At 37.7% G+C, this 26,888-nt stretch overlaps 1 protein-coding gene across 1 annotated transcript; it reads right to left on the bottom strand.

The window, feature by feature from the left end:
- Positions 1-299: 299 nt before the first annotated feature.
- LOC132116178 (parapinopsin-like) lies at positions 300-26,888 on the bottom strand. The gene is made up of 4 exons (XM_059524843.1): positions 26,329-26,888; positions 23,058-23,386; positions 9,393-9,626; positions 300-1,863 (listed from the first exon to the last, which is right to left on the bottom strand). The coding sequence occupies exons 1-4, from the start codon at positions 26,690-26,692 to the stop codon at positions 1,588-1,590; spliced, it is 1,203 nt and encodes a 400-aa protein (XP_059380826.1). The 5' UTR covers positions 26,693-26,888; the 3' UTR covers positions 300-1,587.

Below are 26,888 nucleotides of genomic sequence, written 5' to 3'. Positions count from 1 at the left end.
CAGAAAATATAGTCTACGTCTTTCAAATATTTTTCAGAGTCAGTTTATATGATTCACTAAGTTATAACAGAAATACATCCTTTTTTGTTGTTTGATTGTGAAAGTTGCTGCAGTAGTAAACACGGATCATCTGATAGGAACAGTCACAGTCCCACTACGGACCCCGGGGCCAATCCCACATTATTCAAGTCTTGAGGAGTCAACAGTCTGCTCGTTGCTGAGAAACCTGTCCTTCTGATGCCATACAAATTGAAATATTGATTACAAAACACCAGAATCAAAACAAAACAAATCGAAAACACAGAAACAATCACTATAATTTATTAAACTGAAATGAATTCCATTGTCAACAGATTCTGTTGCAGGTTTTGGCTCCAAGGCATCATTGCTTTATGATAGTGTACGTTGTAGTTTATGAAATCTTTTTGGCTTTTAATGATTATTTTCTGTGTGTGTGTGTGTAAACAGTATGATAACCGGTTTTAATGGGATGGGTGCCTCCAGCTGATTTCGCATAACGTGCCAAGGAAATTATGTATTTCAAATCAATGATTTGCTTATTTAAACTCGGAAATACACTTGCAAGGCTATGGAGAGCTATTCCTGGATTGTTTTCATTTGCTAAGCAGTTTTAAATGTTATACAACATCTGTTAAAATGGACAGAAAGCTAAAATAGAGCTTACATATAAATACTTGTAAAGTGTTTTTCAAAGACTTTTGCATTATAATTGTTATTAAAGGGGTCATACATTTCACATTTTTTTCCCTGAGGTCAATTAATGTTAGCCAAGGTTTCTTACAGCTCAAAACAGGTTTCATATCCTCAAACATTTTAAGGATTGTCATAAAACAAGTCCAGCTGAAATGAGCTGCACAAACTCATTGATGTGATCAGGGTCCTTGATAAAAATAAAGTATTAAAACACAGCCAAGCACGACGTTCGGTGGATATTCTTCATATCTCGCTCTACTTGGAGAATTAGTTAACAATGAAAAGGAATTACTGATGTGTACATGCTGACAAGTTAAATGTATTTTGAATATGAATTTGAATATCTTATGTTCAAGACTCCACAGATTCTCTTTTAAGATTGATGAGCAAGTTATTCAATGTCTGTATTTCAAATGATATAACGCCTTTAAATTTAAGCAACATATAGCCCATAATGGAATAATTCACACAAAAAAGAAAATTATCTGAAAATTAACATTCTCAAGCCCGCCCAAGATGTAGATGAGTTTGTTTCTTCATCTGAACAGATTTGGAGAAATGTAGCATTACATACTTGCTCTCCACTAGATCCTCTGCAGTGAATGGGTGACGTCAGAATGAGAGTCCAACTCCAGTTCATCGCTTAACATCTTATTTAGCAAAAACCAACATCCATTATTAAGATGTTTTTAACTTCAAAGAGTTGCATCTGGCTAAAATGCACACAACTGTCAGTGAGGGACGTGTCCTAGTTCCACATTCCTTTGCAAGACACACCCACTTATCAATTATTTTTTTCTTTTCATGCAATCCGTGACCTCCGTCACTTCTAATTCCACTGTATTATTATCGGTTTGGCTTGACTGTATGAGCTCAACCATTGTAGTAGGCCACAAGAGAGACAACAGGTCTGCTGTTGCCCTGGCCCACAGCAGGAGATGGTTTCTCTCCCTCTGAGGAAGTTTTCTGCCCGCCGCTGTTAGGAGCAAAGATATTAGGATGGCCAGCTGTGGTCACAGCAAAGGTCATTTTCTGGCCATTGGCATGTCGCACTGTCCTGAGAGTTTTGGTGACTTTGGAGGAGTTTTTGAAGCTGGATCCTCTCTCTAGGGTGGTGCACATGATGAGCGCATGGAAACATCTGCAAAACTGACCCACAAAGACAGATTGAAAGAGCTGGGGTTACATTTCTAATGCTTAAAAGGAATAGCTGATGCACAAATGAACATTCTGTTAGAATTTACTCACTCGTATGTAGTTCCAAACCTGAATTACTTTCTTTCTTCTGTGGGAACACAAAAAATTATATTTTGAAAAATTTCTTACCTTTAAAGTCAAAGTTGTTTTGGACTCCAGTGACTTTAAGTGTATGGACAAAACATCTCTCGTGTTTTTTTTTTTTGTTTTTTTTTTAAATATGTATCTTCTTTTGTTTTCCACAGAAAAAAGTCAGTCATTCAGGTTCGGAAAAGTTAAGTCAAGCCAAATTTATTTCACAACACTGCAAAAAAATAAATAAAATAAATAAATAAATAAATATTAAAAGAGTAAAACAAAACAATTTCTGACCTCACTGGGAGATGTTTGAAAACAACACGTATCATGCCATTTTGCTTCTCAAATGTATCCTAAATTAAGAATGTTTAGATATTTATACAGAAAAACTAGGCAAAAATAAGAAGGAAGGTTTATACCTTAATATCTCCATTTAGGAGATTAGTGCTGGCGATAATATCATTTACATTTATAATCTACATAACCTTACGATAGATAGATAGATAGATAGATAGATAGATAGATAGATAGATAGATAGATAGATAGATAGATAGATAGATAGATAGATAGATAGATAGATAGATAGATAGATAGATAGATAGATAGATAGATAGATAGCAAGAAAACAACCTTCACCATAAAATGTTCTGACAGATCCAGCCTGCCTAAACTTTGAAGAGTGTTTTAAGAATACTGAAAGGTGCAAGTGTTTGTCCTAAAAGTTCAGAAACTCAATTTCTGTAACAGATACTCTTATTTTAACCTTAATGATCAAGCAATATATTTTGCTCCAAGCAAAACCATTTACAGCAGAATGAAATAAGGAAATGTTTGTGTGGCCTTGGCTCAATACCACCATCAGATTGGAACACGATTTCATGCAAGTGTTGAGTAAATGAATGGCTAGTCATTAATTGTTCCCTCAGAAGGGGAGTGTAACTAATACACCCTTCAAAATCCTCTCTGCTTTGGGATAGTGACTGAAATAACATTGAAAACCGATTAAAAAAATTGATTTCAATCTGGAAATAAAGTTTAGGGCTTTAGGTTAGTTTAGGGCAAACACAGAAGCATTATGACATAAAATCAACAAGAAAGATGTCATTTGTAGGTCATTAAAAATGATAATTCAATTTAATTCAAATGTATTAATATCAATGTAAATATATATTAAATTAAAACAGTAATATCAATGAATTTATATATATATACAAACATACAAAGCATCATTTAAAAAAACTTAAATCCACAAAACACAGAGGAAGATTTCACCCCTTGAGAAAACGTAGTATACTTAGTATACGTCCATGTTCACTGTATACTTATAGTCTACTACATTTCCTCAGAAGATGCCAAGAGCCGCAGATGTTTTTTCAGTTCAGTTTCTTTGTATATCATATACAAGAAATATTACTGTATTAAAAGATAAATGCTTTTTTGATACTCAATTATCAGTGCCTGAAAACTGAGAGTCAGAAAGAGACAGACAACTGAAGGGGTTTAGATTGGGGTCAGGAGTTCACGGTTAATGGTAGACTTCAAATACACACTTTTCCCAAGACAATCGGCTTCACTCAGCCTATTAATGGCCATTCTGCGTTCTGCTAGTGCTGATGGGACGCAATCATGCATGACCATGTCCTCACAAAATCTCTCCATGAATCCACTTGTCCTAACAAATATCTCCTTATGTTTGTACTGACATAGATGACCTGTAACGTAATCGAACTGTTCGAATCTGAAAATTGGTCTCATCGTTGTCAGCCATCACAGGTGTGCGCTACAGTATGCACTTTTTTGGTACAGAGGACAGGTGAGGAATGTGATACGGTTAAGGTGGAAGGAATGAGTCAGATCCACACACTCATTACAGGGGCTGGCAGGAGGTCTGGTGAACCCCGCAGAGATGACGAAGGTGGCACAGAAGGTGGCTGTGCATGTGGACATGCTGTAGGACAGTTAACACAACTATCTGCCTGGGTGTTTGATCAGATTTAGCACATGTGGCACTTTGATTTAGCACGTTCACTAACTGAATTTACTTGGATTATATGATATTATTTTTGATGATTAGTATGTGTAATCTGTTCATGGGTAAATCAATGCTCCTGGTCAAAAGCAAATTAAGCTCTAGTGCCAGTATTTGTGGCAAAATGTTTGTTACCACAGAAAAAAACTTTTGACTCATGCCATAGTTACAATAAGGAAGCTACAAAGGAAGTACACAGAGTAAATATTGAAATGTGCACAGTTTATATCCACATTTACTGTATTAATATAGCCACAGGGACACAACTTATTAAACATTTATATGATAGCCTATGTTGACAGATTTAAACTTAATTTTCATGACACTAGAAAAGTTGTTATTTCTGCTGATGTGACACCAACAGCAATAATGTCTGTAAATATTTAGTTCATGTCTCACCAAAAAGGATTTTAACAGCTTCACTGCTTAATTAACATTTTTATGGATGAATTCATGTAAATAAAATGACAGAAATACAAGATGAAAATTTAATTTTGACATTTAAAGGAAGATGGCATCTTTACATGAATTGTAATTTCCTTAACCATAAAAATAGTTTAAGTAAAAATAATTCCTTCAAAAATTAAAACTCTGGCATAATTTACTCCCCGTCATGTTGTTCAAAACCTGTATGTGTTTCTTTCTTCTACATTTCTTTAGATATTTTGAATATAATGTGAGTAAATGCATTTTTTTTTTGCTCACCCTTACGTCCTTCCAAGCTTTTATGACATTCTTTCTTCTGTGTGATGAACATGAACATATTTTACAGAATGTTGGTAACCATATACTTCCATTGTATTTTTGTCCATATACATTTTTTGGGTTACCAATTTTCTTCCAAATGTCTTATTTTATGTTGCATATACATATACTGAACAACAAAGATTTTTACTTTTGGGTATACTGTCCATTTAACTTTTTTAAACACAAAAAAAAACTCCTTTAAGGATGCAAGTCTAGAAAAAATGTGAGAGCAGTACTCATATTTATTTTAACGCATTCATCAAATTAGCTTTATTTTTTAAACAAGCCAGGGATGGAGGACAAGTAGAACTTTTGTGAACAACCGGCCTTCCAATTTTACAGGAATCAGAAGAGCGCAGAATCTGTGTGGGCCTGAAAAAACCCTTTCACATTTACAGTTATTTGCATGTTCCCCATGATGAGAACATCTGATATCTCCAAGTGTGAAAATTCAAATCAAACTCGGAGGGAAAAATATCTTTGCAATCTTGAGCAGTCGGGGTTCAGGGAATCATTTTCACCTCTGACAGATAATGAGCAATAATTTCAGTGTGTACTCATGCTGGATCAGTGAATGTTTAGTTGGCCGGCAGCAGTCCGGATATGAGAGGAGTGCTGGGTAGCAGACTTTCAAGCGGATGATGGTCTGGAATGGAGATGATTAACTCTCTGTGGGGCACTGAAAAGCTTGGAAGAGCAGGACAGAACATCCTCGCCAATTACGCTACACCTGTTCACAGGTGGTCCGGAATAACTGATCCCACTGCTTGGAAGAACTGCCTGTCTCTCTGGAAAGCTCTTAATTCTGAAGCTGGCACTGTGGGTCTTATTGTTTCTTACACAGTGTGCGATAATGTGTCTATTTGCAGTAACCTTTCACAAAATAATAATAATAAACAGAGCAATTCCAGATAAAAGATAACGATTTTATATCTCATAATTTAGACAGTTTTCCTCACAATTCTGAATAAGGTTATGGAGATATTAAGTAATACTTATAAGATATAAACTCATAATTCTATGAAGAATTGAGATATGTATACTTGCAATTGTGAGAAAAAAGTAAAAAAAAGAAAAACAAAAAAAATAGTTTATATTCAGGGTTTATGGGCTTCTTGTTTTAAGCATAAACCTCACTAAATTCTATGAATTAATAAAATATGAACAAGAATAAAATAAACAGTCAAATAAAATTAAATAAAAACAAAATGAAATAAATGTAATTCATGATATTTCAACTAAAAAACACAGCTTTACTAATATTAAAATGTATAAACTGTTTTAAGAATGCTTTAAGGATGTTTCTACTGGAAACTAAGAAAAAAAATTGTTTTTGGGGTGCAACTGACACGTGCTTGTTAATGAACAAGGGAGGTTTTCAGCATACTGATGATTCCTCCAAGTATTCCTATACATTGTGCTCTTAATAAGGGAGAAAATGCGAAATGTGCTAGAAAATTCCTTGCATCCCAAAAAAGAGAAAGAGGAAGCAGTAAATGTAATTACCACATAGCATGACAGCTCCTGAACCCGGGTGGTATAAAAGTACTGTTATTTACTCACGGGCTCAGGAACTTCACAGCTCTCTCGCATTCCAAAACTCACTTTTTTTTCCCGGTACTCTTCCATTTTTCGCTGTCTTTCAATCTCCACCGGTCATATCGACACATGCCGAGTAGATACTTGAATCTGTACAGCACTTTAAGTCTTCAACTCGCCTCAACTCACAGTTTCCATAGTTACGGGCTGGGAGGAATTGAAGACTGAAAATGACATACAGGTGACTGGTGTCTCCTCCGACAGGCAAAACTAGTTTCTCCAAGTCTTCATCTCCGGTCTTATCACAAGCAATTGTTTGGGGCAGAAGCTTAAACCCATACAGAAGAGAAGTGCACAGATATTACAAACACAACCTGTTCACATGTACACAAGTTCAGAAATAATAAAATGTGCATCTTATATCAGGTTGATCATATAAGAGGTGCTTCTTTGAAGGAAAAGTTTCTTTGAAACTTCCTACTACTTTCTTCACAATCCTTGAACAAACAAAAACTACAGCATTGAAAGATTTTATTTTCTCAAATGGTTTGTGCATTCTTCCAAACACTTGAACATAATTGCATGCATAACTATTTGATTGTTTTGTCCAGCCATAAACTGCTGGAATACAAATCAGCCATCAAAGCTGCATGGGATGGAGTTGAACAGCCATTTTAATCTATTACATTATATTCTGATTTTTAAAGTCAAACTGACAAATTTAGAAGGTTAGTTGAATTAATTATTTTTACCTCAAATAGGATGGAAAAATGGTTTTGTGATTCAGTCCCATTTTCCCTCTTCCCAGCATGCACTGAAGCTTGAGTAATCAATATGGTTGCATTGTTTGGCCATTTGCCAGTTTAATTCACATTATTGAAGCTGATTTTTCATCAACTTAATATGATCAAGGTGTGTGGCATTTCATGTTTGATCACGTCATGAGTATTTATATGCAGTTTTCAATACTTTGCTCTCCACAAAATGTACATTCCATATAGAAATGTAGAAATATAAAAATGAACAATTTAAAACAAAAAGTGTACACGGAACACATTTCAGTCTCATACTTAAAGGGATAGATCACCCAAAAATGGTCATCTTATCATTTATACACCTTTATGTCTTTCCAAACCTGTCTCACTGACTTTTTCTGTGCGATGATAACCAAATGGTGACCAATCATACTTCCAATATATGGACAAAACGAGATATTTAATGTTCTATAGAAGAAAAAAGGTCATAAATGTTTGGAATGACACGAGGTTCAGTAAATCATGACAGAATTTTCATTTTATGGTTGAAGTATTCCTTTAAGAGACTTTAATATATGTGAACCTGGACCACAAAACCAGTCATAAGTCACACAGGCGTATTTGTAGCAATAGCCAACAATACATTGTATGGGCAAAAGTATTCATTTTTTCTACAATGTCAAAAATCATAATAGCATATTAAGTAAATATCATGTTTCATGAAGATATTTTGAAAAAAGTCCTACCGTAAATATATCAAAACTTCATTTTTGATTATAGTAATATGCATGTCTAAAGACTTCATTTGGATAGCTTTAAAGGCAATTTTTTAAATATTTTGATTTTTCTTTTTACACCCTCAAATTCCAGACATTCAAATAGTTGTATCTCAAGCCAAATACTGTCTGATCCCAACAAACCATACAGTACATCAATGGAAAATGTATTCATACAGCTTTTTTCCATTTTAAAAAATGTATCCTTGTGACTGATTTTGTGGTCAAGGGTAATATATAGTTTCAATTTGTGGCATCTTGACATTTAAAAGTTAAGTCAGTAAATTTGCATAAAATGTTGCCTTTAGTTTTTGCCTTCAGTTAATTTTTTTTATTATGAAAGGAAAAATATGAGCAGAAGGGAGGTTGAAGCTTATCAGCAGAGTACAATTCAAAACAGATTCAAAACCAGTGATAGAAAAATGCAAATCCTTGTTCAGTTCCTCTCCCCAATGAAAAACTGAACCTGAGAACCTGATTTGAATATTACATCTCAATGAAAATTTTAAATGGTAGTTTAAATAATATGTTCTGTGGATGTCAGCCTTGTAATTTTTCATTGCATAACCCATTAAAAGGTTAGAATTTAATATATAATGGCCTGAATTAATGAGTTGAGTGACCTTGATAGAATCTTACGAACCTAGTTAAGTTATTTATACGATTTTTCCTTCTCATTTTTTTCAGCCCAGGTTTTGTTCCCTAAGTTCAACACAGTCCTTATATTTCACATTCAAAAGTGGCTTTATACATGTCAACGTCAGAGAAATAACGACTTTAACTTATTAGTTTGTGTGATCTGTGCTGTTAAATACATTTTAAAATAAGGTGTTGATAATGTGCTTTTGGGAATGACACCTCAACTGAAAACCTTGCTAAATATGAGAGAACTCAAGCAATACTGCAGTCAGTGTGTCCACTTCTTATAAAAAAAACCATGAGATTATTTTTGTTAAAGACTAAATATAGCAATGAACTGAATGAGCTCATTATAAAAATACAGTAGCAACAAAAGTATATTTACAGCATCTAAGCAGGATTAAACTATGTTTAACCTTTCTCAAAACTGACATTTTCTGTCTTTTCTGCAACCACTTGTGACTCTGAAGGTAATTTTTAGCAAAAATAAGTAAGCATTTTCTTGCAATTAGATTAATTTTTAAGTGTGACTTAACCATTCAAATGTATAAAAAAGCATGTGCTGCATTTGATGCAAATAAACGCAAAAATCACATGTAATATAATATTCATATCATAGCCATCCACTACAGGTTGATCATATGTCATCTTTTTCCCAGACACGTCAAAACTGGAATATAAAAATGGGATTAAATGGCCAGGTTTTGGTTGATTTACCTAAAGTTTTCATGGTTGCTGAAGATACTGACTGAAATATAGTTTGACCAATTACGTGCAGGCTATTGTCCAAACTACTAGGACATATACAGGAAAAAGAAGACGTATAGTCACCCTATGTTCACTGAAGGACAAACAAGCATCTTTACACACTGATTGAATAGCAGTTAAAACAGTTTTTTTTTTCTTTTGGCACCCACCTGTTTGTTCATGAAGATGTAGATGATAGGGTTTATGACAGTGCTGCTCTTGGCTAACAGAGAAGGAATGATGCTGGCCGCTGCCGTGACCAGGCCGGGATGCCCGAACGTAGCCAGCAGGGCCATAACCCCATAGGGCAGCCAGCAGAGCAAGTAAAACACCACCATGGTGACCACCATGAAGAGAACACGCTGCTCCCGTTTTCGACTCACCGCTGTATTGATCCTGCTCATCTTTGTGATTTTGATGGGGGAAAAGATGAGGAAAGAAAAATAAATAAGATCTGAGAAACGTGGCATCACACTGGACAGCTACGTCACTTTATCCAAAGTAATAAAACTGTACATGCAGACATTCACAGATTAAATGCCTCATTGAGCGTTTAGCATATAGGTTCAAGCCAGTCTGGCAGAAATGGATACAGCCATGAAATCGATCGCTCTGGTCTGTAATAGACTCTTAAACACAACAATGGGTGAACAGAAGGGCCATTAGACGATGTAGAATTGCTTACTGAGCATGATGCACCATTTTCTCAGTATTGTAACACTTTGTCTGACAGCTGCTAAGTGCTCTTTTGCAGGCACCCAAGAGCTGAGAGTTGCTACTTTGGTTGAACTTTAGTCCCTGAAGTTTGGTGCAGTGGTCTTCTGCAGTGTAATCTCCTCTGAGACTTCAATGTGTATGTGGAACAAACTCACTTCAAAAAGTAATTTTCTATATCATCTCTTTCAGAATTTCTTTTGAATAACAAACGTATATACCACGGTTCAAAAGTTTGGGGATTAAAAAACAATGTAATTTAAAAAATAATTTTCAAAAAGTTGTTTTAGTCTACGAATGACATTTAACACACAGTTTGGTCCAACATCAGAAATTACCTACCAAATAAATTTTTTTTTTTAAATTCACTATATTTTGTTAGAAAATGGGGTGCAGAAATGCACATTTAATTCTAAATATGTAATAATATCTTGAACGTATGAGCTTTAAACAAGTACATTTATCTGGGCAAAATACTCAAATCCCATTCTTCCTGCATTCAATAACTTGTCAACACAACATCATTAATGTCAAAACACCACTAGTTCTCACATGTATGTGACTACCATTCTGAAGACATTCACAGCGAGAGCCAGTGACCGTTCCGTGTTGTCACACCTAAATAAGTGTCTATACAAGTGAAATTAATGAAGATGGATGGAAAGGAGAGAAAGTGTGGAATGTAAAGTAGCCCCATTAAATTGGGAATAATTCACCTCTACTTTAAGCCACATTTTCTCTCATATAACTTAATGATCAGAGTCATACAGTGCTTTGAATAATATCCTATACTTTAAATTACAACATGAACATGTCTTCCTCATGGGTCTGTACTTCAAGTGTGTAATGGCTGAAGCCCTGCACTCAGCGGATCAAAACTGTGCTTTGACTAAGAGCTAATTAAGAGCAATGGAGTGGAACAAGTGTGGCACTTTACTCACAGGTGGTCCTCGCAAGACACCCTCGTTTCCACCGTCCACCTTGAGGAGAAGCCACAACTTGACAAATTATTACTTAGCAGAATGTCAGATCAATGTCAAGTTGCTAATAGGCTCCCCATTGAGTTGCGCCACAGTATTCTGGGTCTTTTTTTAGTGGTCACATTAAAAATAAATCCTATATGCAGAGAAGGGCAACACTCAGGGGTGCAGGCTGTGAATAACATGGCCTGCAAGGTTTGAAGGCCTGTGGGGGAGTAAAGTCATGGCGGCAGACATCACCAGAGGCCACGGCCAGTGGCACATCTGTGGACGCACTTCCAATTAAAAGTGAGAAGATGTGACGGCTGTTTGAGATGCAACGCTGAGGTGGGTGGACAAAAAAGGGCAGTTTATAACCCCGCAAGACATCCACAACTTCCACACAATTTAAGTTTGATTGACAGGTGGAAACTTCACGGTCACATTAAAAACAGGATACCGTGTAGAGATGACTGAAGATGGACAACCTCAAATGTGAATCACAATAGGAGACAGTCTGTGTAGGTGTGTGTCCGCTTTCCATAATCCTCAAATGAATTCCAGTAATTACAGCACAACTCCTGATGAAACATTATTGCTAGGGAATAGCAATTACAAGCAGCTATTTAAAAGTGCCGAGATGCTAAATGGATTAAACAAATAAACTGTGAAATAGGACAGAAAATAAGCTTTGGGAACATTATAATAATCACACAGAGTGTGAAAGCATATGCTCAATCAGCGTTCAAAACATTATTAGCATAAATAAACAATTTTTTCCCCCCTCCGAGAAACCAGATTGAATAGATTAACAACTAAGATGCACCAAAATCTGATGACATCCAGAGCTGTCAAACTTCTAAAATGCACCTGGAGAGTCACAAACTGCAAGAGTCCACATAGGTTGCATCATTAATGCAGGCGAATACATGTAAATCCATGTGTTTTCTGTTGGTGTTGTGGTAATGAGATTCTCCCCTCTGGGTGCATGTGAGCCCTGCAGTCATAAGGTGGCAAACCCAGCAGGATGGAGCGCTGTGAAGGAGATGCTAATGCGCGTGGCAGCTCTTGTGGATGCCAGAGAGCATTTGGTTTGGGAGAATCCTGTATGTGGGTAGGTGAATGTGAAACATCATGTGGCTAGAAAGATTCTGAAAGCCGTTTGGCTGCGATCACAGCTGAGACCTTTAAACTTAACTTTGTTTCTGGAGATCTCACTGGAGGTCTTCTCTGATACTGGAAAAACAACAGTCTCCATTAGGAAAAGAAATCAGTCTGTGAGCAGTCAAGGGCAATGTGGGTAAATCTTTCAGTTCTCTGGTGAACCTGATATTCTGCTGATATTGTGAAGCGTTCAATTCTAAATACTTAAGCGAGATGGTGACGGTCCTTAAAAGTTTTTTATAGGCTGCTGTGTCTTTAGAGTTACTGTAAGAGAGTTGTAAACATCAGTTCGTGGTCAGTGTTGAATGTGATGAAACAGTTCCAGAAAATGGTAAGAAATGTCTTTCTATCAAGTTGAGCTGCATGCAAAAACAAACAAGTGCTACCAGTAATGTAGGGATTCACAAACAAACAAGCTAGTTCTTTTTGGTGAATCAAAAACAAGCTGTGAGACCAGTGAAGCCTGATTTCTGAAACAAATGATTCTAATGAGTGGCTTCTTTTGAAACTTAGTTTAAAAAGACAAGTTTCCAGTTTAGATGAGTCTTTAACACTGCCCTGTATACATTTACAGTATTAGCAAAGAGACTGAGATAGAGAGATTGAGAGCTTCTTCAGGAATCAGGATATTAGGGTTGCAAAGGGGTGGAAAATTTCCAGAATCTCTCCAAAAAGTTTCCAAAAATCCTGGAAAGTCTCCAAAAGACAGAGTGCTTCTTAATCAAAATCAAATTGAATGAAGAAATCTCTATCTTGGGAGAGAGAGGGGTACAAAAAGTCCACGAGTCAAGAATCGAACTCGGGACGCCCAAAGCACAACAATGCTACCCACAATGCTATTGGAATCAACCTTTTTGCAACCTTAATCAATATTAGCCTTAGAAATGGTCATGAATCCGGTCTACACATATACAATATTATTAATTTCATACATAAAGCCATTAGTTGCTACCAGTATAAAAAACAATAGTTGAACAGTTATATAAAGATACAGTAAGTCTGTTTGCATGAAGTTAATGCACAGTTTGTTATCATCAAATAATTTCTCTGAGCATGGTATAGTTGGCAAATTACAGTAACCTCACATCAATTATGAAAACAGATGCATCTGTTTGATGATAGAAATGTAGTCATTAATTAAAAGTAGCAATAATTTGGCAACTGAAAAGCAGGCCCACACACAATCTACATCCACAGAACTGGAACACCCTTCATTCACAAAGTTCTACACATCCCCCAACCCTTTCATGCTTGATTATTACATATTTTGGCTAATTTGATTATGTTTTCAGCTACCAATTATAGAGTAGTAGACCGATTAGCACATTTTACCATGCTTAAATCCATTCTGCAGATTTCCCCATAAATCTACTCAAAAAATAATCCCCAGATCCTTTCTGGGGCTGTTAATCACTAAAGCCTCTAATGGGAAATTTTACTTGTCAATAAAACTTTGACATTTATGACATCGGCATTACAAAGACGCCATTATAAATATTTTCATGTACATCCCCACAGGACCCTCTTTAAGAACCTCTGCCCTACATTTTACTTAATAAGAATAGAGAAGTGGTAATTTTTTTTTTGTTTGTTTTGTAAAGACTTAATTTAGGAAACATTTGTTTATACAATCAGTGGTTGGTACAATACAAAAGTCTGAGACTACTAGTAAAAATGCTTATATTTAGATTTTTAGATAGAAGTTCTAAATACACGTTTCAAAAAAGAAAATAAATAAACAGGAAGAAATAAGAAGACAAAATCAATAAATAAAACATTAATTCAGATTTATCCTAGGATTTGAAATGTGGTCTCAGACTTTAAATAAAGGTAAAGTGAGAGGAGAAACTGCCGGTAAAAATCCTTCTCTTTTTCCTCTCTCTCACACGCACATGAGAGACAAGTAAGTAAGTAGCAAAAGAGAGTTGATAGTTGAAAACTGGATGGCTGGAGTGACAGATGGAACAGTTGAGAAGCACAGAGCAAAACAGACTTAAAGAAAGTGGCAGCCAGAGAGAGAAAAAGGGGATGGTACAGTACATGGATGATGAGTAGGAGCAGAGTGACAGAAAAGAGATGAGATAAAACCGACCCATTTCAGTAAAATAGGCCCTGACGATTGGCTCTTGATTGATTTGGGGCATAACCTGATCTGTCGTCAACTGCACTACACAGATACAGTGGAGTAGATCATTAAATCTCCTCTCTGACAGGTGGGCAGAACAGTTATGAGTACAGCTGCATAAAAAGTTCCCAGGAGAGAGTGTTGCTCTGTGCCTCTCGTTCTTTATTGCTCCTGGACTTCCTCTATTCTTTAAGCAGCTACAGTTGCTTGTACAGCATGCATAAATCAATGCCTTTAAGTAAACAGTCTGGCAAAATGAGTTCAGCACATTCTTGTCTGCACTTTATTCTAGGGTGTGTTCAGTAATACAAACACTCCTTCCACCATTAATCTCATTTTCTGTGTGTAATTATATCCCTCTATTTTTCATAGAATTTTAATCAAATTTAGTGTCCACTGTTATAGACTTAATAAACCCAATCAAATGCCAGTGATATAAATTACACAAGGAAACAGTCTGTGCAGGATAGATGAACAGCATTGAACTGTGCAAGCGGATTATTACATTATTTACAGGAAGTAACTTTAATCATCTGGTGCTGAATCCCAGACCACCTAGAAAAATCATATCAACTTTTAATAGTTTTGGAAAGTCAAATAATTTTGACGTTTTAGTGAACCAGTTTGTTTTGAAGAGTCATGTAAAATTTGTTCACAATGAATCAATTATTTTGTAGTGGAATATTTACACAAATTCCATTTCATTGAATTTTCAGTTCATTAAGATATATTTCCAAGCGTTTAATTGTATTTAGTGTAAATGTACCTATTCAAATTTTATATTATTACCTTAATGGACCCTATTCAAAGTTGTTGGACTAACATAATAAAAATCTAGCAAGGTTTTTAAAAATAAAAGAACATTTATAACATTAAACTTTGTGTTATATAACACTATCATAAAATTTCATTAAATTTGTCTAATACAACGGATAATGGAGTTACAGTACTGTAGTACAGAATACTGTAGTCTCGTGAGAGTAAGCTCCGGGGAGAAGCATGTAATCTTGCGAGAACCAAGTTTTAAACTGTATCTGTTTTGATTAAAATGGCGTGTTCATGTCAATACCGAGGATGTTTAAATACGTTTTTGACAGGTGTTTTGTTTTGCTTTCTCCTCTGTGCATCCGTGTTCATCACTCTCTCCCCAGATCTTACGTTTCGCCTTTCATTACGCCTATGTCATACGGCCGACCGCCTTGTTGTGAAAATGCCTGCTTGAGCGATCAAAAGCAGGACATTACAGTTTATAAAGTTTTAAGAAACTATATTTTTCTTAAACTAACGCATTGTTTCACTACAGAAGGCCTTTATTAACACCCTAAAGCCATGAGGAGTAGTTTAATGATGGATGGATACTTTTTTGGGGGATTCAGAAACGGGGGCACCATTCACTGCAATTTTACAGATGTCAGACACGCCGAGGATGCCCTGAGGGTGAGTAAATCTTGGACTAATTTAAATTTTGGGGTAAACTATCCCTTTAAGAACTGCTGCAACATTCACCACAACAACAACACCAAAAACTGCTCTAATTAGCGCTAGATAGAATGACAATGCAGCACATTTTCAAAATTTGCCTTGTAACTTTCTCTTTCATTAGTGCAGAGTAGCATTTCAGCAGTGGTTGTAATAAGGACATGTGACAACAGAGTTTTGTTGAATTTTCTGATTTCCTGAGGGCTGTCTGTTCTGTCGAAATATAACAGGGGATGAGGAAAGACTGGGAGAGAGATGGATGTCTAATCCTGATCTGGAGAGTCTATGTCCTGCAGAGTTTAGTTTCAATCTGCCCCAACACACCAGCAATCCTGAAAACATTATGGTTCAGAAGTGATAAATTAGGAATGAAGCTAAACTCTCCGGGATTGTGGCCTCCCAGGAACAGAACTGGACACCCCTGGTTAAGAACTACCTGCAAGTGCTGACAGTATTAATCTATCACTTGTCTTGAAGTTTATGTGTTCCATTTTCAGAATATGAAAGTAGCTTTCACAACATCTGGGCACTTAACCTGGAATACCAATTCTGCAAAAAGACATAATTGCCAATGGCATATGAAAGCTCCTAATTAAGAGGGATTACACTGCTAATTACAGACTAATTAAGTTGTAAGTCATTAGGCGCAATTTGAAAACAAAGAAAACAGAGACAGCAGCTAGCATGATATCCATAAAACAGTTTATTGTTAAAAATGGTCCATTCATGTGCGTATCCTGGATGTTAAAATCTTTTGAAACCTAAAAGATTTCTTCCACTAGGAAAAAACGTGACCTTTCCAATGTGATTATGTAATGCGTGGAGTTTTTTTTTTTTTAATAAAAAAACAATTATTGATCGTTCTCTAGATAAGAACATTATTCCTCAGCTGGGATTGTGTAGAGTACTTTAAAGCATTGATACTGCAATTTGGACCATTGTGGTCCATTATAGTATATGGAGAAAAATCATGTTAATTTTTCCTCAAAAAGTATAGTATGGAAATGAGATGGAGCATCTCCTTCTCTTGGTGAACCATGGTTACATGCATAACATCGAGACATTCCCCTTCAGGAACTCGAGCTGCATCAAAACTCTATGGTAATGAGTATGCCCATTCTGTCAGGCTTACAAATCCCTGCCTAGTGTGGAAGAGCACAGCTAAGGCAAGATAAAAAGGAGTTAGGAGTGGCGCAGAATGCAAGGAGGAACCTGACAAAGTAGGCAGGGTGGACATCCTGCAGCGTTCCGAAGGTCAACTCCTGGAGGAGTGAGGCTTGACCCCCAAAAGGAGAGGGGAGATCAGACTGCAGTGAGGATCGACCCGATCTGAGCAGGAGACAGACATGCCTGCATCATGGTCGAATTTTCTTAGCATTTAGTCTTAACCCCTTTCACATGAGCGAGAACAACATCTCAATCATGAACCACCAACTGCTCTGATTGAGCTAGTATCAAGCAATCATTGATAGAATTTAGTATGCGGATGCCCTGGAGTCACAGAGGATCCTAAGCAGGATCCACACACTTTGTAAAAGTTCGGGATGACAGTGCAAGGCTGATGGGAAGAACATGATATTGGTAAACTTTTCCCCTCTAAAGCAAACCTCAGGGACTTCCTGTGTTGGGGAAGGATGCATCTTTTAGATCGATTGTGACAAACCAGTCTTCGTGCCCTGATCTGAGACAAGACTTGTTTGATTGTGAGCATCCTGAACTTCAGTCGCATGACTGAGCGGTTCAATTGATGCAGATCTAAAATGGAGTTTGGACCTCCCTCCCTCCTTCTTTGCAATGATGAAATACCAGCTGTAGAACCCGGACTCTCTGCAGATAGGAGAGACCACCTCGATGGCCTCCTTCCTCAAGAGAGTGTTTACTTCTTGTTCCATTACCAGAGCCTGCCCGGAGGCCCATAAAGTGGGAATGACCCTATTGAAATGGATTCTGTAGCCTCTCTCCACAGTGAGACACATTTGACAGAAGTTTCCACGCTGCCAAATAGTCTACAAAGGAAATCAGTCTTTCGAGACTGACCTCTGGTGTAATCAGAGTGGCTAGCTCGCTGCCCTGAAGTGGTGGACGTGCAGGGGACGGCCGAACTAGCTGCACTAGAGACCTCCGAGGAGGTAGCAAGCCTCTCAGTACCACTACGTTTCTGGGTGGAGAATGAGAGAAGTGCTTGCCGAAGACTGCTGCACCCTGAAGCACCGTGTGTGGCATGGTTGGCAGATGAGTAGAGACATGCACCATATAATGAGGTGTACACCGCTCTTCCCCAGAGGGGCCTGCCCTCAGAAGTCCTGAACCATGGGCATCAGGACTTTCCTCTGGCTGAAATCTTCTATTTAAAATGATGGTCCTCAGGCCTGTCATCTCCTACGAAGACTTAAACTGATACCTGAACCATAGCCTGCTCAGGGCAGGACCCAATGAAACACATTTGACAGGGGCTCCCACACTGCCAGGTGACCTACTAAGGGAACCAGTCTCTCAAGACTGGCCTCTGGTTTACTTAGAGCGGCCAGCGCAGTGCCCTTAAGCGGAAGACTGGCAGGGGACAACCAAATTAGCTGTACCTTCTTCGAGGTAGCGAGCCCCCCAGAATCGGTAGACATATCGACCTCCTGAGGGCACCGAGGAGAGACAGGTACTGTATAATGAGGCGTAAACTGCTCTTCCCCAGAGTCGGCCGGCCCTCAGAAGTCCTGGGCCATAGGTTTTTAGGACATTTTAGCTGAAGACTATCCAGGGGGAATGACGGTCTACAGATCTGCCTTCTGCTAGAAGCCTTTGTCCCGGGGGCACCACACTGACTCCTCGGCAATGTGCGAGCCACACAGTTCTATATGCATAAGACATTCTTCTCTCGAGAAGGAACGTCAGAGGGAGCGGAGCTAAGCATCCATTTACAGAAAGAACACATCCAGCCCCCTCGAGAGCTGACTGTGCGTGCTCTGCTCCAAAACAGACTAAACATAAATCGCTTGCGAGGGCAGGGAGAAAGAGCGATCAAAGAGCAGTCTGCTTATATGCAAAAAATATAAATCTACTCTGAGAAAGACAACTGCAGCAGCGAGCTCTAACTCAAAGGGGGAAGAGACCACAGTGGGGGCTTCCAAACCCAAAGAGAGAGCACTAGATCTAGGAAGTGCAGGCGGAGAAAAGGCGAGCCTGTCTGTCCGCTAGATCCATGTGCGATCCTTGCGATCTCAATCACCGCCATGCCTCATCAGCAGCGTGACTCGAAATGCAATATCACAAGCACAGAGACACTCCTCGAAGCATGCCTGGCGGGAGCAGAGCATCTGCAGCAGGCAGAAGCACAATCAGCCCCCTCGAGAGCCGACTGTGCCTGCTCTGCTCCCACACACACAACACATAAACTGTGTGTATCCCCACCCGTAATGCAATGCGGGCCAGGAGGAACAAACAGTCTAAAATGCTGCTTGCTCTAACCCTTAAGAAGCATTTGACATAATATACTTGTGCAACTGGGACAGACAACAATAAATAAGACTGACACACACACACACACAGAGCATTTGCTGAATGACAGAAAGCTGCCGCTGTATCCACCGCACATGCTTTTAGGTGTCCTGGTCGCTATGTCACCCCACCCATGACGTTTCGTTCCATCCATTGGACTGATTATGTGATTCAGAGTGTGGTCACACTGAAGGCGTTCCCATAGCGTGTTCCCATAGTCTCTCATTCCTTAAGGAGAACCTTAATTTCTTTTGTCAGGAAATTTTAATTCTGGAGTGAACTATTCCTTCAAGTTGTGTAGTGTATTACAGCCTTTAGAAAGAAATGACAGCAGGTCATAAACCCTGACGAAAACCATCCAAGCCATTTTCCCCTAACCCTAGGGAAAAATGGATTGTATTTTCCCAATCCAAATCTATCAAATTCTAAAGATTAATCTGCAAAATGTCTTCCTTGAAACGCTAAAAGGTCAACACTTTTCAAAGCTGGCAACATAACGTGCAGCAGATGTAAACTTTGTTTCTCTCTCTCATTCTGTCTAACCAGCCGGTCTTTGTGCAAAACAGACAGTTCTGTCTCAAAGGATCATGAAAACTAGTGTGGCAAATCCGCTGGATTTTTCTCCCTACGTTTTCCCAGTACACTCCGTTCCACCCACAGTGTGAGTTTACAGAAAGAGACAGGCCGTGTCCGAGCAAATGAGGCTGTTCTTTGGGAAGGCGGTCGACCCCCTGCTGGGTGACATTTTGGATGGGTTAGTCAACAGCTGAGTGGAGTGACAAAAGCTGGGAGGGCAACTCTATGTGCTCTATGCACTGTGGATACACAACTGTCAAATCTTCATTCAAACTTATATAACACAGACACTTTCTGGGGGACAAAGGGACAAAACCTGTAGGTCTGCTTACTGTAGGTGACATTCAAACTGTCACAGTAAGGTAGCATGTGCTGAATGAGAGCCCGAGAAGGAGTTTATTGATCATGAATGTGCGTGAATCATTATCTTATTGATTGCTTGTGATAGATGCAATTAAAAAGAGCCTTCAGCTTAATTGAAGATCTGGTTACTCTGTAATATAACATCATGTGGCATTTTTATCACCACCTTTGAGATTTACCCGAGTGGATAGTGAATATATCTGGCACCTGTCCCCCCAGGACTTCTCCGCATGGAACGGTCAGAGTTGCATCTCATATAAAAACACAGGGTGCTAATTGTCTAAAAGACTCAGAGCTTATCAGCATTCCATCTCTGCGCCCATGTTTCAATACCAATGGAGAGGAGCTACAATCACTCAGTGGACGCGATGCTGTAGTTATCTGATCTCATGCTGTGATTGGCCTATAACTGGTTTGCATTAAATTACATCCAAATAAATTGAAGGCAGTGAATCGTATCAAGCATAACAGTGACAATAAGGTTTCTAATCATCTATTTTAAGACTTAAATTGAATGGTGGTAAAACGTTTTAATGGAATGTATAGGTATGCTCAAAACTTCAAAGTTTGAGAAATCTTGAACACTTAAAGGGATAGTTCACCCCAAAATAAAAATTCTGCCATTAATCACTCCTGTAAGGTCCTTCGTTCATCTTCAGAACACAAATTAAAATATTTTTAATGAAATCCGAGAGCTTTCTGACCCTGCATGGACAGCAATGCAACTACCATGTTCAAGGATCAAAAAGGACGTAAGGACATTGTTAAAATAGTCCATGTGACATCAGTGGTTCCACTGTAATTTTATTAAGCTATGAGAATACTTTGTGTGAAAAAAAAACAAAACAAAATTTCTTCTCTTCCCTGTTTCCCTCTCAGTCTTCGATTGCGCATTCACTTCCATTCACTTCACTTAACTTCCATTAAAGTTTTATATATATATATATATATATATATATATATATATATATATATATATATATATATATATATATATATATATATATATATATATATATATATATATATATATATACTTAAGTGATAAAGATTTCTGAGAAATGCTAAATAAAAGGTGACTGCAAGATCATAAGCCCTGTGAGGTGTCTATTCTAAAGGTTTATTTACATTTCTCTGCCCTTGTGATATAGTAACTCTTTAATTGGAAATTATTTTTGCCCAGGCTTAAGAAGACCTCCCTTTGTTCCTGCTTCTACACAAGCCCAGGCTTAAAGTTATCTGCTTGCACAAGCATGTATCTGTCAGAAGCAGGGTGTTTTCACCACTGAGGTTAGATCACACCATTGATGTCTAGCACTAAATATTGACCTACATACAGTACTGTGATGCATTAAAACCGCAGCTTCACATACAGTTCACTGCGGATGGCATTGTTCAGAAATCTATAGACGACCTTCAGACCAAAATGAGATTCAGCAGGGCTTTTGCACACCTTTATGAAGAAAGTGCTTAGGTAAATGCTATGAAACAGGCTGGGCGAGGAGTATCTGCTGAATGAAGTGAAACGAAAAGGTGAATCTCTCAGTTCTGAAAGCATTAATAGCCCATTTTAGGCAGGGCTAATTTACATAAACATGAATGTTTCCGAACTCCCTCTGAACATCAGTGTCTATTAAAAGTGCTGAAACATCTATTTCATACATTGTAGTCTGTTAAGACGAAGAGAAGATGGAGCTTGCAAGCAGATTTCTCATTCATTGTTGCTACTGAAAGTAATTTGGTTGCAAATCAAAGTGTTTTGTTGTGTCAGTGCATTTATTGTAAACAGCTGATGGCCTCTGTTAGCTCACCCACACTGTGAAGGACGGGAGGAAGGAAAGGAATTGTGGGAGCTTTGAGAGCATTTTTGTTTTGTTTACTCCAGAAAAATGGGCCACTCTGGGGACATCAAATAAAAACTACTTCTCAATTGAAATGTTTTCTTCCATCTCCATACAAATTTTGACAAGATTTGCTTCCTTCCAGGCATTATACAGTGCTTAATTTGCATTCAATATGTTTCGTGCGAAACATTGAGAATAATTGTAATTTGTTGCTGACAGCTGGTGTTGATCAACGGACAGTGCAGGGACAAGCGGTCGAAAAATAATTAATCTGGCTTCCTCTGGTAAATTGGAAAAGATAGAGAAACAATAGGAAACTGCCGCGAGCGAAATATTCACACGGTTTTTAATTTGAACCACATGCCGAGTGGTTTTGTTAATTAATGGTGAAAAATGGTCATTCAAGAAAACTAATAATAATTGGTGAATATTACGCTAATTAAAGTTGAAGTTGAAGTCCAGGTAATTGTTTCTCTTGTGGAAGGTTGCGTAAATCATTTGCTGCATTTTGTCACAATAATGAGCTGCAATGTAATGTGAAGGAGTCAAGGACAGTTTTCCTGAAATTGCATTACACACATTTTAATACAACACAATGATTATACTTCATGATAAAATATGAAAGAAGATGCCTTGATCTACCCTTTTGTTGTTTGTAGATAATTGATCTGGAATCTTTCACAATATATAATAAGCCAAATGTGTATAATAAAGAAGTGTAAAAAATAATTGCAATTATTAATTATGGTTGACCGTAACCATTGACTATTATATGCCCAAAAAAATACTGTGAAAGTTACCAACATTCTTCAGAATATTTTCTTTTGTGTTCAACACAGGTTTGGAACAAATTGACGGTGAATAAATGATGCCAGAGTTTTCATTTTTGGGTGAACGATCCCTTTAGGTGGAACTTTTATTGAACTTGATCAAAGAAAAGCACTTATTTATTTATCATTATACTTTACAGAGACAAGCCAAATTTATTGTGCAACCAGTAACTTACGAAATGAATCCAAGTCACTACAAATCAAGCACAATGGTCTGCAATATGAGGCATAAAGCTTTTCTGAAATCAATAAATCATCAGCTGTAGTAGACAGTAATGGTTGTGACACCTACCTGTGTGATAGCCTGAAGGAGTCTGCCATAGCTGTAGACAATCACCACAAAAGGGAGAATAAGGCAGAAGATAAACAGACAGATGATGTAAGACACGTTGTTGGCTGTCCGGGCGGCCCAGTTGACGCTGCAGGTGGTGCCGGGACCCTCCGGGCCGTAGCAGCTCCATCCAAACAGTGGCGGAACAGTCCAAACCATGGAATATATCCAGGAGAAAGCAATACCCATGGCCACCTTTCTATAATTGGTAGAGTCGGCCTGCGTGGCCCCCATCATGGTGTTGTAGCGCTCGTAAGAGAGCACCGCCAGGGAGATTAGAGACACAACACCTGTACAAACAGAAGAAAGATACACAGACAACACAACGCACTGTTATGAGTAATTTCTGAGTTACTTACATATCCTTATTACCTTTGAAGGGTTGTTTACGTTGAGTAAAAGGCCAAATCTGAAGCTTTATTCGGTGTAATATACATCATGTTCAGTGCTGTGGGTTGACCTTGCTTAACAATGAAAAAAGAGAATTTTGATAGATTCTGACACTGTAAATAAAGATTATTGGTTTTACAAAAAAATACTATTTGAGACTTTTCTTTCAAGATTTCATGTTTAATTAATTTTTTTTATACTAGTAATGCAATAACACTGGGCTTTGAGCAGCGAAATTCAGAGTATACGCAACACTGCAAACCACACCGTTTTTAAGTAGGTTCTTTCTGTTTGGCCAAGAGATAAATCAATTTTCAATTTATTATTATTATTTTTTTGGTATATAAATCCAAAAGATCGTATTTTTGGAGAGAAATGCAGAGAAAGTCAAAAATTCTTCACATGTCCTTGTGTTTTGCGTCTACCATTCACACTGTTTTAAAGATCAACTCAGAAAAAAAATCTTGCCATCGTAATCATAAAAAAAGCTGCTTAGAAAGACCTTGACTCAAAAATGTTGTTCAAAGAGCCTATAAGCTTGATTATTTACACTACTGTATAAGCTTGAAAAAGAAAGTCTCAAGAACATTTTTAACCTTAATACGGTCATTTTTCTCTGCCCTGATGTGAGTGTGTATATAAAATCTGCACTGAGAATGTGTTCCATGTCTGGATGAAGCTGTATCTCCATGAGCCTGATGATGTATTTGCTGTACTGATGGTTTAAAAAATAGCCTCAGATCTTTTTTTCTTGTAAGTATCAGAATTGTCAGCACTTTAACAATATAATTTATTCAAGGGAGATAATAATCTGTGATACAAGTGTATAGTCCACTGCTTACAATTAACATCATAATGGCATTACACGTTGTGAAAGAGTAAAGAAGCATGTTATATCATATGCATGATGGTTCCTGATGACAGCTAATCAGGAAAGCAAGTAATGAGCTCTTTCAAAGCAATGAGAGGCAGTTGCCATCAGGCTTTCAAGTAATGGAACCAATTACAGAGGTTTTCTCCATAAAAGCACACTTAGTTCTCCCATAGGCATAGTTTTATTGAACCAGTGGTGATTCGTACAGCTTTAATCAGCAGAGGACCCTGAGCGGTCATTCAGGTTTTGACAATTACATTGCATCATTAACATTCTAAATTACCAAGTAGGTCATATAGAGCTCTTAAACATTGATGTCAAAATCTATTGTCATATAATCACACAGACTTAATTGATCTTAAGGTCGGCTGGCACCAGAAAAGCGACAGAGAAGTGACCTGTTAATTAACTACATAACAGCTATTCTACTCTATGGAAACACTACACTAGGCTCTGAGAGACTGTGTTATGGGTCAAGTACAGGACAGCACACATCTTATTTCTATAAATACAGCTCTCCTTGCCTCCAGGTCGAGTGCTAAACCCTAATCAGAAGAACATTATATCTCTGCCTTCCTGGTGACGTTTAACTTTTTCCCAATTATGGAGACTTATTATTCTTTTCAACTGTAAACTGTTTTAAAAAAAAAAGTTATCACATTTGTTTCCAATAATTGCAATTTGTACTTATTTAATGAATTTCCAACTCATCAAGTTCACATTTTATTTTTTGTCATGCGTAAATACATTTCAAGTGTCTGAAAAAGCACAATGAACTTTGGTTCGTTTTTTAGAGGGTTCGACTTTTTCTGTGTACTTCTAAGCAAATTTAACACCCCTACAAAAAAAAAAAAAAAAAAAAAAAGGTAGTCTACTGTGTGGTGCAACGGTACATTATTTGGTATAAGATGGTAATATGCTGTTACTTACATGCTATGACATTACACTACAAAGAATACCATAATTTGACTGTTACATTTCCAGAAAGACAACACTAACTAAAACTTAAAGATTATCCAGAACTAGTTTAAAATGTCAACAAGACAACATCCATTTGACTGATTGCCATCTATAGGCAGGTGAGGTAGACTATCCTGCCTTCATATTATGTGTAAACATAACCTATATGTTGGATTAGGCAATTTGGATGTTTATAGCGCAGGTGAACTACAATTTAAGAAAATATATATATATATTTTTAGGTTTTAGAGTTTTTAAAGTTTATTAAAATACTACAATTCCAATTAAAAATGTAATTTGGGCAATTTACAATAACTCAAACCGTTTACTCAAATAAATTGTAATATTCATAATATAGCCTACTGCAACTTTTGGATAGGCTAACAGACTTGATTAGCGTAAGCAAAACCGACTAGAACAGCGCGCACAGGAGTCTGACAGGAAGCTCGTGAATACCTTTTACCTCACAACAAATTATATCGATAACGTCTATAAACCTATAAAGATAGCACACGATAGCTGTTGTGTTAACATTTAGGCTACCCAAGAAAAAAAAATACTACTAACGTTATTTCGGTTATTCAAACTTAGGTGAGTAGTAGCCTATCGTTCTGAATTCAATTAAGTTCATGTCAAGTTGGTATGAGGAAATATAAAGAGACACTAAGTGTCATGTTTGATATCTAGCTCTCTCTTTCGTCTTCACACGGTTTTATGTTAGCCTACTGATAGCTTTTTACTTTAAAAAAGGCAAAACATTTATAGACCGCGTAACGGACGTAGAGGTTCCTAAAACGCCCAAAAGGAACGTGCTGTAAGTACATTTCTAATACGCTACAGATTTATCATCTGTCAATACCCTACACACAGATGGCATCGTAGCATTTTAACGATTTAAAAATAATGTTTTATAGCTAAGCCTGCGAGGTGCGATTCAAAAGTACCAACCTATACAGGTGCCTCCGAAGCCAATTGTTCATCAACATCGCTTGTAACATACGGACTCACCCAGGAATGTATTGATGAAGCCGTACCACACGCATCCCGCGCGACCGATGAGCCACCGGCCCTGCGTACTGGCGGCGAAGCTGAACGGAGTGCCGAGGACGCACACCAGCAGATCACTCACTGAGATGCTCACCAGAAGACAGTTCATGGGCGAGCGAAGCACCTTGTAGCGACAGAACAGGATGAGAACGAGCGTGTTGTTGAGAAACCCAAAAGTTCCGATGAATCCAAGGCACACCGCGACAACCAAGTGTCCAGTCGGACTCAGACTGTGTTCTGAGTGACTCTCATCCAAGTGCGCTCTGGTCCCGTCACCTCCTCCAGCGCACCGAGCGCAACTCAGACTCACATTGGACTCAATCATTACACCATTAATGATTATGGCTTATGTGAAGTATTTAATCAGTTTTGTTTTGAAACGAGAGTCTGTGCTTTGTAAAGTCAGTGTAATCCATCAAGTCTGTAGAGTTTTCTAACCCATTATTTCAGTGGGAACAGAGTTCACCAAACGCTAAACGCAGAAGCACACGATTGCCTCAATATAGCTTACTCTAGATAGT

Source organism: Carassius carassius, chromosome 35, assembly GCF_963082965.1.
Source record: "Carassius carassius chromosome 35, fCarCar2.1, whole genome shotgun sequence".
Classification (NCBI taxonomy): Eukaryota; Metazoa; Chordata; class Actinopteri; order Cypriniformes; family Cyprinidae; genus Carassius; species Carassius carassius.
The sequence above is the reverse complement of the archived record's forward strand: the minus strand, read 5'-3'. Positions and strand labels throughout refer to the sequence as shown.

Bases quoted from the DNA above. Each gene is read 5' to 3' on its own strand.
- LOC132116178 (XM_059524843.1), bottom strand. From the start codon at position 26,692: ATGATTGAGTCCAATGTGAGTCTGAGTTGCGCTCGGTGCGCTGGAGGA. The intron at 9,627-23,057 runs GTAGGTGTCACA...AAAATCACAAAG, and splicing joins TCCTTCAGGCTATCACACAG to ATGAGCAGGATCAATACAGC. The intron at 1,864-9,392 runs GTGGGTGCCAAA...TTTGTGGGTCAG, and splicing joins ACATCTTCATGAACAAACAG to TTTTGCAGATGTTTCCATGC.